The 20793-nt window shown below is 40.6% G+C and overlaps 2 protein-coding genes across 2 annotated transcripts in view; one reads left to right on the top strand and one right to left on the bottom strand.

Moving 5' to 3' along the window:
• JKAMP (JNK1/MAPK8 associated membrane protein) overlaps positions 1-20793 on the bottom strand; it is a 415429-nt gene that overhangs the window by 212133 nt on the left and 182503 nt on the right. The gene's annotated exons all lie outside the window — the stretch shown is intronic.
• Positions 1-20793, top strand: part of RTN1 (reticulon 1) — a 227706-nt gene that overhangs the window by 131869 nt on the left and 75044 nt on the right. The window contains exon 3 of the mRNA XM_007519258.3: positions 3830-4579. Within this exon, the coding sequence (XP_007519320.1) occupies positions 3830-4579 (750 nt within the window). The remainder of the gene's footprint in view (positions 1-3829; positions 4580-20793) is intronic.

Below are 20793 nucleotides of genomic sequence, written 5' to 3' on the forward strand. Positions count from 1 at the left end.
ACCTCAGGACAGTGAATGGAGCAGGAAGAGCAGGACTATATGTTGGAGTCCTTGGCCAGGATCCCTTCAACTAAGGACTGGAAGTGTAATAGGTCAGGTTCAGAGATGTAGGCTACTCGCTTCTCAAAGTGTTCACCAAGGAAAACCAGCGGACTTCCTGTATCGTTACTCTAAAGACAGAAAGTCTGGGACAGTCTGAGGGAGAGCTGTGTTTATCCTCTCAGATAGTGAGACTAAAACATCACTTAATAAAGAACCTCTGCTCGCAAGCCCAAGAAAAAAGTAAGTCAATTAAATTCTTCAAAAGCGGCTATTATTACAGCACAAGATCCCTGCCTACAAGAGCTTACATTCCGGTTGGGGAGACTATATATGAGTAAATATATAACAACATCAGATAATTATAATGCTATCGAAGGGGGGAGACATGATTCAATATATGAAGGTGGTAGAGAGGGTAAGGATTCTCACTACTGGTGACTGAGCAGAGACTTGGATAGGATGAGAGAGGAAACCAGGTAGTTTCTGACAAAAAAAGTCACCAGATTATAAGGACAGCCAGTGCAAAAGCCCTGGGCTGGGATATTTGTTGTCTTCAGGGAGCAGCAATTATGAATGTTGCTATTATGAATACTTCTGCATTGGCTTTGGTTTGGACATAGATTTTTATTTCTCTTGGATAGATACCAAGGCATGAAATTTCTGGATCATATGTTAATTTTGTTTATATATTTGAGAAATTGCCAGACTGTTTCCCAAAACAAACCATTTTTCATTACCATCAGCAATACATTAGGATTTCAATTTCTCTTTGTCCTTTTCAGCACTTGTTAAATTTCTGACCTTTTTCATTCTAGCACATATGAAGTCATATTTGCGATTTTGATTCCTATTTCTCTGGCAAATACTGACCATTTCTAAATCTCCTTTGGAGAACTGTTAATGCAAATAAAATTAAAATTGGTTTATTTGTCTTATATTGAGTTATAATTTTTTGAATTTTTTATTAGTTATTTAATAATGATTGACAAGATTGTGGGATAAGGAGTACAATTACACACAATTCCCACCACCAAAGTTCCATATCCCCTCTATTGGAAGCTTCACTATTCTTTATCCCTTTGGACTAATGGACCAAAATTCTTTATGGGATGCAGAAGATGGAAGGTCTGACTTCTGTAATTGCTTCTGCACTGAACAGGTTGATCCATACCCCCACCCCCATCCTGTCTCTGTCATTCCCTAGTGAGATAAGGCTCTGGGGAGGTGAGGTTCCAGGACATACAATACAAGGTTTCTATTGGTGAGGTCATCTGTCCAGGGAAGTCAGGTTGGCATCATGGTAGCATCTCCAACATGGTGGCTATAAAGTGGTAAGATATAAAGCAGGACAAGTTGTTTAATAATCAGGAACCTTGGTACTCAGTGTTCGGAACTCCCTCTGCCTCCACACAACCTTTACCTGACATGCTTTTTCTGTGGAAATCTACACGAGTCACTCTCACCTCCCCAGGTGTTGCATATGGGTTTCACAGTCAGTGATGCCTATACTTACCTATTTAAAATTGTAAATACGTTCTCACTGTTTTTCAGCACTTCTGACTTGTTTATCCTACTTTCTCTCCAGAGCACTTCATATCTTCTAACACATGGCATGTTACATTTATTTATTATGTAGATTATTTATATTTTTTCCACTGACTTAAGTGAGTATTTTGTGGTCTGTTTCATTCACTAGTATATCCCTAACATTCGGAAGAGGCGTAACATATAATGAATAGGTTTCTAGTGATGATAGATGAACAAATGGAATATGGATAAAGGTAAAATCAACTAAGATTTATAGAGAATTAGACAAATCAAGAATGTTTTATCCATCAGAGTCTTCCCATAATCCCAAAATAACAGATTAATCATCGATAATCTAGCCCTATCTATTCCTGTATTGCTTCCACAGACCTCAAAGTCTAAGAGCAGTGACAAGGAATTTTTGTTCACAAAAGGACCAAAAGTAGCTTCTGTCTCCTTCTCCTTCTCTTTCTCTTTTTTCTTTTCTTTTTTTTTTATTGGTTTTTTTTTGTTTGTTTTGTTTTGTTACATTTCCAGATCTCTTCACTGAAATGAAAATAAAATCTCCATCTATGTAGGAAATAGTTTCTTTCTTTTTTTTTTTTCTTTTCTGTTCTGTCTTTATTTGCACCAGAGCAACACTGAATTCTAACTACTGATGGTGCTGGGGGCTGAACCCAGAACTGTTTCTATGCAAATCCTGTGCACTACCACTGCACACCTCTCTGGCCCTGTTTCTGCTTTCAGTACTTAATCGACCTACTCCTTAGATATTTTATTTCCTTAATTTGTATTTACATCTCAACATGGTCTCTTCCCCTTTCTTCCACAGTGTCTGGATTGCTTCTCTCTCAGATTTTTAGATGGCAGTTTTTCAATTTCTCAGAAAGTCGTCCCCTCCCCTTAAAAAATAATCCTTGCAATAAATCTAAACTTTTTTATCTTTTTTAATCCACAAACCTGGCATGTACTTCTGTAATTTGAAACCTTTTTATTGTCACCAGAGTTATTGCTGGAGCTTGGAGCTACAAACCCACTGCCCCTAGCAGCCATCCCCCCCTTTTTTGTTCGTTTTATTGTTGTTGATTTTTCTTTCTACTTTATTGGATAGGGCAGAGAGAAATTGAGAGGGGAGGGGAAGATCGAGAGGGATAGAAAAAGATAGATACCTGTAGCCCTGCTTCCCCACTTGTGAAGCTTCCCTCTTGAAGGTGAAGAAACAGGCTCAAACACACGTCTTTGAGCATGGTGGTGTCTGCACTTAAGCAGGTGTGCCATTACTCCCCCCCACCCCAAAAGTACTTTCTAGAATACTTTTAAATAAGGTCTTGCTATATGACAAAGGACAGTCAAGCTCCTGAAAGCTGTTGCCATGGTGATCCTAGGTTGTCTTGAATATCAGCAAGATTGCCAATGAGGTTTTCTGGCCATCTGGATAAACATCAGGCAGAAGGCAGGCATTAATCCAGGGGGTTAGGGAGTGACTCTTGGGTTTTGTTCTTCACAAGAGGTGGTGAAGACTGGAAAATGAATGACAGTGGACTTTTTTCTTTTATTGGAAGTCATGTGGGGTTGTGCACTGTGGCAAACTGTATAGCCTGCTTGGTAGAATTGGTAAACACTCTCATGTGTTGCTTCACCAAATTACACTTTTCACTGAGAAAGAATAAAAACTCTTTATTCTAAAAAGATGAAGTTAAGCTTAGAGTAAAGCTTAAGAGATGAAGTTGCATACACGAATGTAGATTAGCTTTCTTTGCTCCACTAGAGGAAGGAATATAAATAACAATGGGCAAGGAGTAATGGATGATTTCATATTTTTTCACTTTTCTGGGACAAATCACAGTAATATATATTATATTTTTCTGATGAATTCTGTGAAATTGGAAAACTTCCCTGGAAGAATGAATTAGAAATTATAAGAGTGGCTTCTAGAATCTTTGCCACTTTGAAACAGGAAAACCAAGCAAGGTGCTGCTGTTACTAAGCAACTGCTGGGTTGTTTGTTTTTTTAATAGCAAGATTAAGATAAATAGGTATGTAATAGGGCCCCAACAGTAATTAGCCTTTTAGTTCAGGTCGCCTGTCTTTCCAGCATAACCCTGGGAGCAGACTATTTGCATCCTAATGAAATATGTGTTTCTCAAGAGGCAAGAAAACATTTCTCCTAATGGAATTTTGTTTTATTTCTTCTCTTTCTGTCCATCTGTCTGTCCGTGTGTGTGCTTCTCTGGCTTGTTTTTGCTCTGTGGGATGACAGAACCATCTGCTGCTGAATCCCGGGGGAAATGCAGCATCTCTGAGGATGAGCTGATCACTGCTATTAAAGAAGCAAAGGGGCTCTCCTATGAAACCACAGAGTGTACAAGGCCAGCTGTCCAGGTGACCAAAAAGTCCGAGGCCAAGTTCAGATCTGGGCTGCCCACCATCCCCAGTCCCCTGGACCATGAGGCCAGCAGCGCAGAATCAGGGGACTCAGAGATTGAACTGGTGTCGGAGGACCCACTGGCCACAGAGGATGCACTGCCTTCTAGCTACGCGACCTTTGGCCATGTGGGCGGCCCGCCACCCTCGCCTGCCTCACCTTCCATCCAATACAGCATCCTGAGGGAGGAGCGTGAGGCCGAGCTGGACAGCGAGCTTATCATCGAGTCATGTGACGCCTCCTCAGCCTCGGAGGAGAGCCCTAAGCGGGAGCAGGACTCACCTCCAATGAAGCCAGGCACCCTGGATGCCATCCGAGAAGAACCCGGTATCCGAGCAGAGGAGAGTTCTCCTATCTTACAGGGCCTGGCCACGCAGGAACCCTTCCTCAAGTTCCCATTGGCTGCCCCCAAAACAGGCTTTGAGATGTCCTCTGAAGATGGGTCCCCAGCACCCAAGGAGCCTGAGCTACAGTGGAAACCTGCAGAAGCTGCAAGTGCCAACCCAAGTTCTGTGACCACAAAGGACACTGAGCTTCAAGGTGCTGGCACCAGGCCCCCTCTGCTGTTTATCAATAAGCAGAAAGGTAAAGTGACATCTTTCCTGATTGAAACAGGGTAATTTGCATAGCTTCCTCCGTAGTGCTCTGAGGCTTTCAGTAGGCTGGCAGTTCAGGCTCAGCACTGCAGTCATGCCATTGTGGTCAAGCAGTTGACTAAAGAGCAGTTCCAAGGCCTGTGAGGAAGAGATGAGAGAATTCAGATTCACAGCTGGGATTTCAGTGGCAGAACCACTTCAACTGACCTGGCTGAACCCAAACCACCAATAATGAGCAGTTTTGTCTATACTCCCAAGTTCTCCTTAAGGGAGTGAATTGGCCCTTCCTTTCATTCCAGGACTGGCTTTCTTGTTACTATGCAGATCCACTTTTTATTTCCCAGTCTCTCAGTGATGTGGAGTGACTGCAGTCCCTTTAGATACTGGAACTGTCAACAGCACATTCTATTTTGCCAAGCTTGTTTCTTAAACAGGCCAAGAGGAATTTCAGACTATCCTTTCTTCTTACCAAGGAGAAAAGGATTTGGAGTGCTGTGTGTGTGTGTGTGTGTGTGTGTGTGTGTGTGTGTGTGTGTGTGTGTGTGTGTGTGTATGTGTGTGTGTGTGTTCAGGCTAGTCAGGAAGAACAGTGGCCAAAGTTGACTCCAGTGTTTCTCTTGTTTCTAAGCAAGACCTAAGTTGACTAATTTTTAAACTCATTTATAAAAATTAGAATGACTAATTTGGCTGTTACATCCTCCCAATAAGAAACCTTGAATTGGGGGTTCGGGCAGTAGTGCCACGGGTTAAGTGCATGTGGTGCTAAGCGCAAGGACTGTGCATAAGGATCTGGGTTCAAGCCCCCGATCCCCACCTACAGGGGAATTGCTTCACAGGCGGTGAAGCAGGTCTGCAAGTGTCTATCTTTCTCTTGCTCTCTCTGTCTTCCCCATCTCTCTCCATTTCTCTCCGTCCTATCCAACAGCAAGGACATCAATAACAACAATAATAAAAATGACCACAACAATGATAAAAAAAAAACACCTTGAATTGGACTCTTGAAAAGCAGGAAAATAAAAAGAAAAAAATTTAAATTTTTTATTTTAATGAAGGAACGATACAGAGAGAAAGATACAAGAGGTATCAGACCACTGCTCAGCTCTGGCTTGTTGTGGTGCTGGGAATTGAAGCAGAGACCTTCTATCTCCCCAACCTTGGAAGAAATGATTTTATATTCCAGAAACAGCTTGTATAAAGGTCTTCTCCCCTTCCCCAAATCTTCCACTGCCCTGATTGCAACTGTGTTATGAAATTCAGGAAAAGAGTCAGGGCTGGGAATAAATAGGACCCTGTACAGCACTGTGAGCAGGCTGCATCAAGGGAGGGTAGAGAGCTTCTCCCAAGGTTCGGATAGAGAACACCCAGGTGTAACATTCCAGCAAAGCTTGCAACTATAACTTTGCTCAGGGTCCCCTCTCACCAGTTTCCTCTGCTTTTTTAAAAAGTATTTTGCTGGGGGCTGGGTTAAACATACATGGCGCAAAGCACAAGAACTGGCATAAGGATCCCGGTTTGAGCCCCCGGCTCCCCACCTTCAGGGGGGTCGCTTCACAAGTGGTGAAGCAGGTCTGCAGGTGTCTTTCTCTCCCCTTCTCTCTCTTGCCCTCTTCTCTTGATTTTTCTCTGTCCTACCCAACAACAACAATGATAAACAACAAGTGCAACAAAAGGGAAAAAATAGTCTCCAGGGGCAGTGGATTCATAGGGAGCCTCAGTGATAACCCTGGAGGCAAAAAAAAAAAAAAAGAAGTATTTTGCTTTTGAGGGATAGATAATTGTGCAAGTAAACTCTTCTTGTTATATACACTAACTTCAATGATGTTAGTAGCAATTAAAATATTTCATCTAAAAATAGAAGACACAGTCTTTCTTAGAGATCAGAAACTAGCTTCTAAATTCTTTATAATTAACACAACATGGTGGGGGAATGTAGAGAATTGTTATTAAAAAAAATAAAAGATAAGTCTGCAGCTTGACTGCTAGTGGGTTAGACACAAGGGCATTGGGGGGAGGCATTATAATTGATTCTTAATTTCACAAATAACTATTCTGTAAGAGTCCAAAATGTATTCAGTATGTTTCTTTGTGATTGAAGTTTTATTTTATTTTTTTACATGAGAACACTGTTCAGCTCTGGCTTATGGTGGTGCTGGGGATCAAACCTGGGACCTCAGAGCCTCAGGCATGAGAGTCTGTTTGTATAACCATTATCCTGTCTCCCCCAGCCTTCTTTGTTATTGAAAATTAAAATTAATGTGGGTTCTCTTGTCACCACTTTGACTGTGGTAGGAAAAGACCCTTCAATTTGCAGGGAACCTAAGGAAGCAACAGTAGCATGAACAATCCAAAGTCCCCCGCAGTTATCAAACAGTGGAGTTTGAGTCCTACTAAGCATGAATATATATGGTTTTACAGGAACAGGCATGTGTTTCCATTATACCCCATAGCTGGTGTCCCTGAAATCATCATCATGTGCACAGTGATGTTCAAATATACTTACTCTCAAAAGTCAGTATATCTAGAGACTATTACAAAGAAAATGGAATTGTACAGGGCCCATTTCCTTTCTTAGTGAATCTGAGAGACAAGTATGCTGGTTGAGACTAAGTGACCAGACATCTGATGAAGGGTTAAGGTGATGGAAAACTGTAGCTGTGGATGAAAAAGGCTTCAGATCATCTTTTATGACCAATACTGGTATCATTCTAATCTCTGTGCAAGTTACCCCATATGGCTTGGACCCTCTGCTGTCAAGTTTCGACGTTAGAGAGGAAATTAGTGATAGTCTTTTCAAGTGATCAAGGCATGCCAGGGTGAATAACCTGTGTGCCAAGGGGTCCTTTGAAATTCTGTCTGCCTCTGAGACTCATGCTCAGCTGTAGTCTCTGAGAGTAGAAAAGGTCATTCTGGGGCAGCCAAGCTCTGGGATCCTGTGTGAATGACTCAGTGCCACCATCAGATGATTTGAACTCTGAGGTTCCTTCTGGTCTCACTAGCACCATCTCAGCAGGGGAGGGGATCAGTGCTGCACAGCCTCTTCCATGCAATTCTCAGTCACTGTCCGTGGCCAGCCGGGTTGTACTTGTGGTAAGTTCGAAATTGACCTCAGTGGTAAAATCAAGTCAGCCTCTGTAGTTTCCCTGTTCTTGTCCACCTAAGCTTCTGACAGTATAAATGCATTCAAGTTTATTAATTCATTAGTATGCATACACCCCTGACTTTGGATCCTTTCTGTGATGTGGGTGAGGCTAAGCTTCATAAAGGACTAGAAGTATTTAGAATAAGGGAAAAATTAATATCTACTGGAATCATAGCATGTAAAGTCAGCTGTAGCTGGCCCTACTTGTATACATGCACTTGAGGTATTTTTTTTTTTGGAGGTTTCTTGCCTTTCAGAGATCTCTGCCACTATGACAGTGGAAATAGAATGCAGTTCTTCATATTACAGGGTCCCTGAATCCTACTGCCCTACAGCTCTGCTCCCACATGCCTTGTAGGGTGGCCTCTATTAAACACTAGGCTCTTAGGGTAAATACATTTTTATTGCTGAAAAGTTACCCCTAATTGTTAGGGATTTCTATATGAAAAGTCAACAAAAAATTCTGTGTGGTGGAAAAGGACCTAAGTTGGGAGTGACCATGTTTTACAGACCTCTGTCATGGTGAGATGAGAAATTTTACCTGTGTGTTAAGAACTGTATTAAAAACCATTAACTCTTCATGGTATAAAAAAGGGGGAAAAAATCAGTGAAACACAGATACCCAATATGAGAACAATCTTTAGGAAATAGTGGTCTCTTTATATTTCCTTCCTTCCTTACATTTTGATTATTCTACTTTACAAATCAAAAATATAGCTCAGGAGCTGGGCAGTAGCACAACAGGTTAAGCTCACATGGCCCGAAGCACAAGAACTGGCATAAGGATCCCAGTTCAAGCCCCCAGCTCCCCACCTGCAAGGGGGTCACTTCACAAGTGGTGAAGCAGGTCTGTAGGTGTCAATTTTTTCTCCTCCTCTATCTTCCCCATCTTTCTTAATTTCTCTCTGTCCTATCCAACAGCAATAACAACAATGATAGACAACAAGGGCAACAAAAGGGAAAAATGGCCTCCAGGAGCAGTAGATTCGTAGTATAGGTACCGAGCTCCTGTGATGATCCTGGAGGCAAAATATAAATATATATATCATGGACCAGCACTGCTAACATCTGAGAACTTGTTAAGAACCCCAGGTACCATCCCAGTCCTACAGAATCAGAGTCTGCATTTTTTTTTATTTTTATTTATAAAATGGAAACCCTGACAAGGCCCAGAATCTGCAGTTAAAATGTCATTCCTAGTGATTTCTATGCATATTAAAGCTCCAGGAGCAGGTTTTTTTTAAGTGTAAATACTTTTAAATTTTTTATTAGTGATTTAATGACAAGACTGTGGGATAAGAAGAGTACAATTCCATACAATTCCCACCACCAGAGTTATATATCCCCTCCCCTCCATTGTTTTTAATAAACAGGAATCAAAAGGTAGGGAAAAAGAAGATGAGAATAAGAATCTTAGCGTGGAAAGAAGTTAGGAAGTCTGTTTTAGGTATGTACCTAGGTCGTATGACTTCCGTAATTTTTGCTTAAGCTTGATAGCTAACATAAGATGGACTAAAAATATCATCTGGGAAGATGGCGTTGGAGTTGAGCATAGATTTAGAAAGTTAGATTAGGGCAGAGATTAGCTTCCAAACTTAAAGAAAACCTATGACTAAAATTAGTTATTCACCCATCAGTCTGACCCAGGGCCCATATACACACATATTTAGCACAGGAGTCTATGTAACCTCTGAGTTCCTGTCAGTCTGTGGTAGCAATCCATAGTCATATTTGGGAACATTCTAGGCTGTATTTTTCTCAGGACCAGTCTTCCTCAAGTGATAGAGTAGGATGGCTCAGCTTCCTTTCAGAAAGAATTACAGTCTCTACCATTGCTATTTTATAGTAAGGGCAAGGTCCTGCAGAGGTACCCATAAGGGCTTATGATGATGTTCCTAATGAAAGTGACCAGTAATGGTAGATAGAGGGATCTATTAGTGGTCTAGACCTATCATATTTATGGGGGAATCCAAGGTGATGTCCCAGGTGATGGGCTAGCCAAGTAGTGACCAAAAATGCCATCATTTGAACCAGTCTCTTGCCTTTTTTCAGCTTTTGTAGTTCCTTATTTATTTGACAAGCTTAGACTTTCTCCCAGCTATTAAAGGTTAAGTTTCATTTGCTGTATCAAAACCATTATTGGGTTTGTGGGGTCTGGCTTCAAGATAGGGAGAAAATACACCTAGGATTTTAGTGGGGCCTAATTTAACCTCAAGTTTACTGCATTCATTTGTTTGAGGATTCCAGTATGGTTGTTATAGGGACAATAATTATCCTTTAGTATATATATATATATATATATATATATATATATATATATTTTTTTTTATATGTATATCATTATATCTTTTGACCAATTGTATACAATGTTTCTTCTAAAAATTATTAAGGGGTGACAATAATGTTGATTCTGTCAGAAGAGATTAAGAAATATATCTTACTTTCTTTTGAATAGTTAGTTGAATAGACAGTGATTGAGGGAAGTGAAGTAGGGGTACGAGTGTAGGTTGTCTAGGCCTAAGTATTAATATTTGATTAGAAAATTTATGGTGCCTTCTTTAGGCCTTTCTACTAGATTTCCAAGCTTATTAGATCTAAGTCTAATTACAGCAGACTATTAAACATTTTTACTTTGAGGTATATAGTTGCTCCTAACTTATGGTACCTGTATACATGTACCCAATCCTCTAGGCCCTAGTCTATATCTAGGATATGTAACTTTGTTAGAGAGCGCACCATCTGAAATGGAAATAGGTAGTACCATGTGTTGGGAAAGGTCACACCAGATTATTGGAGATGATAGTTTGATATCTCTGCCTCTGGATACAATCTGAGGCTCTACATGGGTTTTATTAGCCATTGCCATCGCCCAAATTCTATTCTGATAAATTCTCTTTTCTGAATTTTAAGCTCACTTTCCTACTAGCTTACTGGATATCCCATGGACTTTGCAAATTAACTCTTTTTTTTTTTTTTTTTCAAAATCCTGTTGTTTCCCTACTTTGGTTCATTTCTTTTTTTTAATTGGGGAATTAATGTTTTACATTCAACAGTAAGTACAATAGTTTGTACATGCATAGCATTCCCCAGTTTCCCATATAACAATACAACCCCCACTAGGTCCTCTGAATCCTTGGACCTGTATTCTCCCCACCCACCCACCCCAGAGTCTTTTACTTTAGTGTGATAATGAAGGCTTATAATTTGGGCTTCATTTTTGGTGTGAAGAAGCAAGTCTGGTCTGGATCTGAGCAATCACTCCCTAATCTGATATCATGTGAAAACTTGAACCTGCTTGTTAACATTTTGTTGATGAGTCTTTCGATAGTGTTTGCTTATAAAATTTTCAACCATACTATCCAAAATGTTCTTCATCTCTGAAAAACTGTTATAAAAGTACCTAATGGTGGCTTCAGGACACTGAGGAATTTTCCTTGTCAGCCTCAATAGATTTGCTCCTAATCTACTTTTGAACATTCACCTCCAAGATGTGTCTATAGATCCATGATGGTTATTATACCTCTGTAATATTTTGATGTAAATTGTTTGTTTCATATTAAACCCAGACTCCCTAGTAAATTTCCTCTGGGTGGGTGGGGCACAGATTATCTCCCTAAATGGGTTCAACTTAACCTTAAACTTGCATATTGAGGCAGAGGAAATCACAACTTTAAGTCCCAAATATGTATCAAAACTGTAATAACAAGCAAAGAAAAAAAAAAGTATCATGTCCAAGAGCAGAAGTCAAAGCTAGAGAAAACATAGCTTTGTGGGAGACCACAAACTGGGATCTAATGTGGGGACAAGCACAACACTGGGTCTGGTCATTTCAACTCATAACTTCAGTTGACTGTAGTCACTGTCTGTGAGTATTTAGTATTTCCTAAGTCAATTCTATCTTTGTAGTGGCTATTCTAGGTTTTTTTTTTCTCTATGATTATTTTTTCTTTTTTATTTAATTGGGGGATTAATGGTTTATAGTAAATACACTTGTTGGTACATTTGTAACATTTCGCAGTTTTCTGCAAAACACTGTGACTCCCAGCCTAGATCTTCCTCCACCATACATGCACCATGAATTGATAACACCCCAACCCCAGCATCCTTTACTTTGGTGCAATATATCAAACCCAGTCCAAGTTCTACTTTGTGCAATATATCAAACCCAGTCCAAGTTCTACTTTGTGTTTCACCTTTTTGCTCTTATTTCTCAACTTCTGTCCATGAATGAAAATATCACATATTTGTCCTTCTCTTTCTGCCTTATCTCAATATGATTTCTTTAAGCTCCATTCAAGATGAAGTGAAAAAAATGAATTCATCATACTTTTTTTTTTTACATTTCTTAAATTTTTTAATGTTTATTTTCCCTTTTGTTGCCCTTGTTTTTTTATTGTTGTTGTAGTTGTTGATGTCGTCGTCGTTGGATAGGACAGAGAGAAGTGAAGAGAAGAGGGGAAGACAAAAAGGGGGAGAGAAAGATAAACATCCTGCAGACCTGCTTCACCACCTGTGAAGGGACCCTCTGCAGGTGGGGAGACGGGGGCTCAAACCGGGATCCTTAAACCAGCCCTTGTGTGCGGGCATCACAAATTTCTCAACAGCTCATCTGTTGTTGAACACCAAGGTTGCTCCCAGGTTTTGGCTATTACAAATTGTGTTGATATAAAGACTGATCTTTTTGGATGGGTGTGTTTGGTTCCATAGGATACATCTCCAGGAGAGGAATTGTAGTGATAGGGAAGGTTCATTTTTAGCCTTCTGCAAGTTCTCCAGACTGTTCTCCACTGGGTTTGGTCTAATATGCATTCCCACCAGCAGTGCATGAGAGTTCCTTTTACTCCCACAGCCTTTCCAGCATTTGTTTTTACTATCCTTTCTGATGTAAGACCTACTCACAGGGGTGAAGTGGTATCTCACTGTTGTCTTTATTCTGTAACTATTTTGGATAGCAACATATTTTTCATTGAGGAGAAAATGTTTAGGCCTATAGAATGTTAATTCATGCTCATTACCTACTTTCAAAAAAATAATATAATGCATAAGATCAAAAAAGTGAAAGAGAAGAAACTGTAGTAGGTTATTCTAGTTTTTAAATGACCAGTACAGTTGTTTCATCCAGGTAAAGGACTGATCTATGGCTTTTCCTCTCCTTGTGATTGAGGACAGGTAGCAGGGAGAATAGATTAGGGGCTCAATGGGATTATTTGGTTGTTCCAGGCAGTGTCTCTCAAAACATCAGTAGTTTTTGCTAAAATAACATATGACTGGGCTCACTCTAGAATCTCCTTGAAAGTGGCTGAGGAATCTACTTCATTAAGTGGCTGCACTGTGAATCCTGGGAGCACCAGATTAGGAAACTGTGCTGGGGACTGTGCTCAGATTGACCTCTTGAAATCCTCAGCTTCACTTTTGGCAGTTTCCTCTCTGGCTTCTTCCAGGACCTGTGGCAGAATCTGGAAAGTTGGATTTTCTGTTTGGACTTAGACTTCATCAAAATGGCTGGTGTGTGACATTTGAATGAAATCCATACTGTTCACTGTGAAGACTCCCCATCCTCATGGGGCAAGAAGAGAAATGTGACCATGCTCTGCCTTTCCAGCTCATTCTGGAGGCTGCTTCTAATATGTCCCTACCCGACAAAGACTCCAGAACAGAAGTTTCTGAAGAATAAGAAGGAACATAGTTATTTATGTTCTCAATGTAATATTATCAAATATTGGCATTTAGTCCTTCTAAAACTACTATGGTCTAAGTTTGTAGTGAATTTACTGTCAAGGTTTGTACAATTATACTCCACGACAGTCTCCCTGTGGTGAAATCACAAACTGATGTACTTCTCAGAATATGTCTCCATTGCTACGTAACGTGACTAGTTTACAGTGTCCTGAATAAGAGGGGTCCCTTGCTTGAAAAATTCATGGGAGAGAAAGAAAGCTGGATTTGACTTGTATACTTTCAGTAACATGAGAAGTGACAAATTTTTATTTTATTTCATTTTTAATATTTATTATTCAATAGAGACAGAGAAAAAATGAGAGGGGAAAGAGACAGAGAGACACCTACAGCCCTGCTTCACCACCTGTGAAGCTTTCCCCCTGCATGTGGAGACCAGGGGCTTGAACTTGGGTCCTTCACACTGTAATGTATAAGCTTAATCAGGTGTGCCACTGCCTGGCCCCTGAAGTGGCAAACTTTATAATAGTATGCAACAGTAAATAGTTTGCTATCATAATAAAGAATTCAGTTCATAGCTGCATCCTCTGGTAAATACAGAACTCTGGCTTAACTCTTCTGGTGCAGGCACTTCATTCCTACAACTCTTGGCTAGACATTGAAATTTTAGGAGATTCGTTTATATAGAGTTCTTGTAAAAGCAGAATATTTATTCCCAAACTATGTATTTTACTTTCAAACTATTATTTACCTTCTTCTAACAACTCTAGGAGATATGTTTGATTCCACATTTTAAAATACAGAAGAGATGAAGTAAAAGAAATCAAATAGAGTGAAAGACTTTCATGTCGATTATTTCCACTCACTGTTAATGTCTGTTGCCATCCAGTGGTTGTGATGAAAATATCCAACCTTCACTTTTCCTTTTTCTCTTTTTTTTCTTCTCTCTCTCTCTTTTTGCCATCAGGGTTATTTCTGGGGCTCACTTTCTGCATAACAAATCCACTGCTCCCAGAAACCATTTCTTCTTCTTTTTTTCCTTTTATTTGACAGGATAGAGAGGAATTAAGAGAGGAGGTGGAGGAAGAGAAGAGGAGAGAGAGAGACTTGCAGGCATGCTTCACCACTCCTGAAGCTTCCTCCTTGCATGGTGGGGACTGGGTTTTTTTTGTTTGTTTGTCTGTTTTTTCAAGGATTGTTTCTTGATTGCTGTGACTCTAAAGACATTGTAGTCTGGTCATGTTCTTCAGCAGGTTTGGCAAGGTTCTTGTCTTGTACCCCACCTCTTACCAAAGTAAAATTATGGTGAACTATTAAGCCTTATGTAGCTTGAACATGGCACCAGCAGTGGAGTTCTGTTCAGACTCAGAGGGCCTTATGGAAGGAAATTTTACCTGTGATTAGATAGCATACAGTATACAGGATATACCGTGTCTGTAGTAATTCTACCCCATTTATGTCATTTCTTTGATGTTCCTCCTTATTTTTGGAGTAGAGGAAATTAAAGGAAAAAGAGAGGGAGGCAGGGAGGGAACCTTAGAATGCAGGTGGGGATAAAAGGGTATGGAAGAGCAGGCTATAGAAGGAGAGAATAGAGACAGAGAAAATAATTTAAGTAGAAATGATTAAAAATGAAATAGCTGTGCATCTAAATATTGATAATGGACAGATCAACTAGTAATTTTTTTATTCCTTTCTTTTCTTTTCTTTTCTTTTTTTTTTTCTTTTTGCTTCCAGGATTATTGCTGGGGCTCTATGCCTACACTATGAATCCACTGCTTCTGGAGGCCATTTTTCCCATTTTGTTGCCCTTGTTGTTGTCATTATTATTATTGTTGTCATTGCTGTTGTTGTTGTTGGATAGGACAGAGGGAATCGAGAAAGAAGGGGAGACGGGGAGAGAAAGACAGATACCTCCAGACCTACTTCCCTGTCCATGAAGTCACCCCCTGCAGGTGGAGAGCCGGGGGCTCAAACCAGGATCCTTACGCTGATCCTTGCATTTCACACCATGTGCATCACCACCTGGCCCCTGATAATTTTTTTTTATATTTTATATTTTTATTGGGGAATTAATGTCTTACATTCAACAGTAAATATAATAGTTTGAACATGCATAACATTCCCCAGTTTTCCATATAACAATACAACCCCCACTAGGTCCTCTGTCATCCTTCTTGGATCTGTATTCTCCCTACCCACCCACCCCAGAGTCTTTTACTTTGGTGCAATACGCCAATTCCAGTTCAGGTTCTACTTGTGTAATTTAATTTTTTTTTAACCAGATCATTGCTCAGCTGTAGTTTGTAGTGCTACAGGGGATTGAGCCTGGGACCATGGAGCCTCAGACATGACAGTCTTTTACATAACCATCATACTTTCTTTCTGACCCTAATTAATATAATTTAGGTTATATAAATTTCTTCTCATTTTGTTGTTTAAATATTTGTTGTATCAATAAGTATTATGCAGTGAGATGTGGCTTGGGGAGAATCTAGTCCAGTTACTCATATAGAGAGCAAATTCTTTCTATAGTGTATTTTTTCATAAGATTTCAATTAAGAAGTTTATAGGTTCTCTTCATATGTCACAGTCTTGCTTTCTAATGATCTATAGGAAGTTGACTTGATTTCACTAACAAGATTTTTCTCAAACATATTGTAGGCCAGGTTGCCTCTGGGAGGTTTTTTAAAGTTTGCTGACCCAGTTTATCTTCTTCCGGCGAGTATTTCCCCCCCCCCCAATATAGATGTTTAGGCCCCACTCTAAATATCCTAGAGTTCAATTTTTGAACATAGCACCTGACGATCAGTAAAATATCAGCATACCCAGGTGCTTTAAGATGCCCCTCCAAGGTTTGTAGCCACTGAATTACCCCATCTGCAATGTGTGATCTCATTATCTTCAGTTCCATTTGTTACTGCTCTCCAAACTCAGACATTTGTACTTTTATTTACTGTTAGTCAGGTATACTGTAGTAACAAACCCCACATTTCAATGACTTAGCCTAGCAAACATTTGTTTCTAGATCATGCAACATCTGAATCTAGTTGATGAGGACTTTCCTTTATCCAATTTTTACAAAGGGATCCAAACTTTCTCCCTCCTGTACCACTGAATATCAACATATGGCTTCCCTGGTTGCCATGCCAGGAGAGTAGAGAGATGGAGGGCACACTAGCTCTGCAAAGCCTCCTCCTGGAAATGGCACGTGTCACTTTTGCTTATGGTCTGTTAGCCAGAATTAGTAACATGACTCTTTTTTTTTTTTCTTCCTCCAGGGTTCCTGGAGGCCATCTTTTCCCCCTTTTGTTGTAGCTTCGTTGTGGTTGCCATTGCCGATGTTGTTCGATGTTGAATAGGACAGAGAGAAATGGAGAGAGAGGGGAAGACAGAGAGGGGGAGAGAAAGATAGACACCTGCAGACCTGCTTCACCACCTGTGAAGCGACTCCCCTGCAGGTGGGAGCCAGGGACGCGAACCGGGATCCTTATGCCAGTCCTAGCGCTTTGCACCACATGCGCTTAACCCACTGCGCCACCGCCCGACCCCCAGTAACATGACTCTTACCTGATGCGTGGGGCCCACTGGAAATTTGATGACCTCAACAGTCCTAATCACAGGCTTCTGACAGAATTCTCTTGTTTTAGACCTTCATAGCACTTACAATAGCCCATATGTGCATGTGTTTTATTTCTTACTACATTGTATATTCTTATATGTACATTTATTTATTTAGTGACTATCTTTACCAAATAAACTTCAAGTGCTTTGAGATCACTTTTATTCATTGCTGTATACCCAGTTCTGACAGTGGTGCCAAGTAAGTAATAAACATTTGATGATTAAATCAATGGTGACTCATACACACAGATAAGCCACTGCAGTTTATTATGGGATATTATTGTAGTTCAGTTTGTGTTTATACCTTGTATGCTTTTCCAAGGGCTCATTTATATGTTACTGAGTCCAGTGAAAGGTTAACAAAGAATAGAGCAATTAAGAAACACTGTGTGAGATTCACCTACTGTTACTCATGAAAAAGCATCTATCTTTTGACTATGCACTCCAGGTATGATCCACCCAGGAAAAAGCAAGTGGAATCAGCAGAACAAGATGCTTTTTCTGAGGTTCAGCTAACATAGTCAATAATAGATTTGAGTTGACAAAGCAGAAGGTGACATCACTGTAGGCCTGTGTTCAGCCTTTCTTTGCTGAGCCTGTGGATTTTGTGCAAGATCAGTCTATTGAAATTTTATAACCCCTATAAAATAGGAGAACCTTCTGTAGTGCATGCTTCTTACTAAGTTGACTACAACAGCACTTCTTTAAAAACAAGACCTGTTATTAAAGTTGGTATAGAAAGAGGAAGTATTACATAATGGTTAAAATATAAGCTTTAGAAGGCTGGGCAGTGGTGTACAAAATTAAACACACACGTTACAATGTGTGAAGACCTGAGATCAAGCCCCTGGTTCCTACCTGTGGGATGTGGGATTTGAAGCAGAGCCACAGCTGTTTCTCTGTCTTTAAAAAAATGTATTTATTTAGTATTGGATAGAGACAGAGAAATTTGAGAGGGGGAGGAGAGGGAGAGAGACAGAGAGACACCTGCAGCTCTGCGTCACCACTCCCGAAGCTTTCCCCCTGCAGGGGGGGACACAGCTGGTTCTCTTTCTCTCTCCACCCCCTCTCAATTTCTCTCTATTGTAATAAATAAGATAATTACTTCGTCAACACACTTTAGAGTAAGACAGATTTGGATTTGAACCTCCAGTTCACTACTGCTGACCTAAAGCTCCCCTAACCCCATCTGTAAAAATGTGTAATTTCTGCTCCCTTTATTATAATGAGATTTAACTGTATGATGCTTTTGATGATTTAGGTTAGTAATAGATCTGGTACATCATAAATAACAGTAATTACTATCACAGCTTCTGACTGGATCGTGTTTTCTGGACTAGGCAAGGCTACATATCCAGGTTACAGTCAGTGGTGGGGGTTACCAAGGATTACAAGAGAATGTGAAGTAGCATGGCTGGATGAACTCTCCTGGATGGGTTCCTGACATGGTGCTTCTGAAAGTGGATGGCAGTTTGGATGACATTGCAGCTCAGTAATGCACAGGAGCCTTGTCAGAAGCCCTACCCTCTGGCCCTCTAGTTCCATAGTGCACTTGACATTCCTTCCTTCCTTCCTTCCTTCCTTCCTTCCTTCCTTCCTTCCTTTCTTTCTTTCTTTCTTTCTTTCTTTCTTTCTTTCTTTCTTTTCTTCCTTCCTTCCTTCCTTTCTCTCTTTCTTTCTTTTCTCCTTTCTTTCTTTCTTTCTTTCTTTCCTTCCTTCTCCCTTCCTTCCTTCCTTCCTTCCTTCCTTCCTTCCTTCCTTCCTTCCTTCTCCAGGGTTATCACTGGGGATCGGTGCCTGCACTAGGAATCAATCCACTGCTCCTAGAGACCATTTTCCCCATTTTGTTACCCTTGTTGTTGTTTTTGCCGTTGCTGTTGTTGAGAGAGGAGTGGAAGATAGAGAGGGAGAGAGTAAGATAGACACCTGCATACCTGCTTCACCACTTATGAAGTGACCCCCCTGCAGGTGGGGAGCCGGGGGCACCAACTGAGATCCTTGTGCTCCTCCTTGTGCTTTGCGCCATGTGCTCTTAACCTGCTGCACTACTGCCCAGCCCCCCTAACATTCCTTTAGATGGGAGGATCTATGTAGACTCCTTTGTCCTACCTACATGGAGCTCACCTGTTCACCCCACAATGGTGGGGCGTCTGTCTTAGCTCAGAGATATCATCTCTCTTCATCAGTATTAAGGTTTAGCTTCCACTCAGCCTCTACCACTTGTAGCCCAGCTAGCAGCCATGCTAACAGGATGGCTTTCTTTGAGCACAGAAGATAGACCCAAAGTGGTAGCAGCTTTAGCGAAAGAACCATTAGGACCAGTTTCCTTTAAAAGGAACTTAATTCCCTTTTTCTCTAAGTGTAATTCTAAGTGTAATAAATCATAAGACTCATTCTTATGATTTATTATTATGGAAAGCTACCTTCTGAATAATCAGACTCCCCAAGAATATTTGCAGTAAAATTTGCTTAGCTATGTTTTCCCTGTGACCACTATGGGGCGGGGGGGACCTTTTAGATTAGCTAGGGGAAAAAAAAGAATAGCTAGAAAAATCCTTGTGGATTTTTTCTTTTTCTTTTTCTATTTCTTTTTAATTTTATTTTATTATTATTATTTTTTTAACCAGAACACTGTTCAGCTCTGGCTTATGCTAGTGTGGGGGATTGAACCTGGGACTTTAGAGCCTCAGGCATGAGAGTCTGTTTGCATAACCATTATGCTATCTACCCTCTGCCCCATTTTTCTTTTTCCCCCACCAGGATTATGGCTCAGTGCCTGCATGAGTCCACCACTCAAGGTGGCCATTTTTCCCCTTTCTTTATTCTTTTTTTTTTTTAATTTGATAAGACAGAGAGAAGTTGAGAGTGAAGGGTCAAATAATGAGAAACACCTGCAGCACTGCTTCAGCAATAGTGAAGCTTCCCCCATGCAGGTGGGGATGGGGGGGGAATTTGTTTTTTACATAAAATACTTTATTTGACTGTTAGTTCTCTCAGCCAGCTTTTCCACTATTGTTATACATTTTTAGTTCTCCTTACTTAGAAATAAACTTCCTGTCCTGTGGAATATTTGTTTGCGTGGTCCTCTTCAGGTAGGTGAACTGGCACCAGGCTGGGAACAGGGCTTATGCAGAATTTCTAGCTTCATCCTGGGAGGTTTCTTGCTTTAGGGGTATGTTTTTGCATTATCTTCTTGCCTCCCATTTTCATGCATTAAGAAATAATTGTGGGAGTCGGGCAGTAGCGCAGCAAGTTAAGTTCATGTGGTGCAAAGCGCAAGGGCCAGCATAAGGATCCCAGTTTGAGTCCCCTGGCTCCCCACCTGCAGAGGAGTCCCTTCACAGGCAGTAAAGCAGGTCTGCAGGTGTCTATCTTTCTCTTCCCCTCTCTGTCTTCCCCTCCTCTCTCCATTTCTCTCTGTCCTATCCAACAATGAAGACATCAATAACAACAATAATAACTACAACAGTAAAACAACAAGGGCACACCCGATCAGCTGGAGCCCTAATCTGGGAGTCCAGAGATTCCCAAACACATAATGGGCCTAGACCTTGAATAAATCCCTCTCTCCGGAGATTCCCAAACAGACATGATGGGCCTAGACCTTTAATAAATACCTCTCTCCATTGTTACCGGTCATATCTATCAGGAACAACACAATAGACCCCTTTGTGGGCCCACATAGGACCTTGCCCTCAACTTGGATCAACAATGGTAGAAAATGTTCTATCCTCCGAAGGGAGGCTGGACGATATACTCTTTGC

Source organism: Erinaceus europaeus, chromosome 16 (assembly GCF_950295315.1).
Source record: "Erinaceus europaeus chromosome 16, mEriEur2.1, whole genome shotgun sequence".
Classification (NCBI taxonomy): Eukaryota; Metazoa; Chordata; class Mammalia; order Eulipotyphla; family Erinaceidae; genus Erinaceus; species Erinaceus europaeus.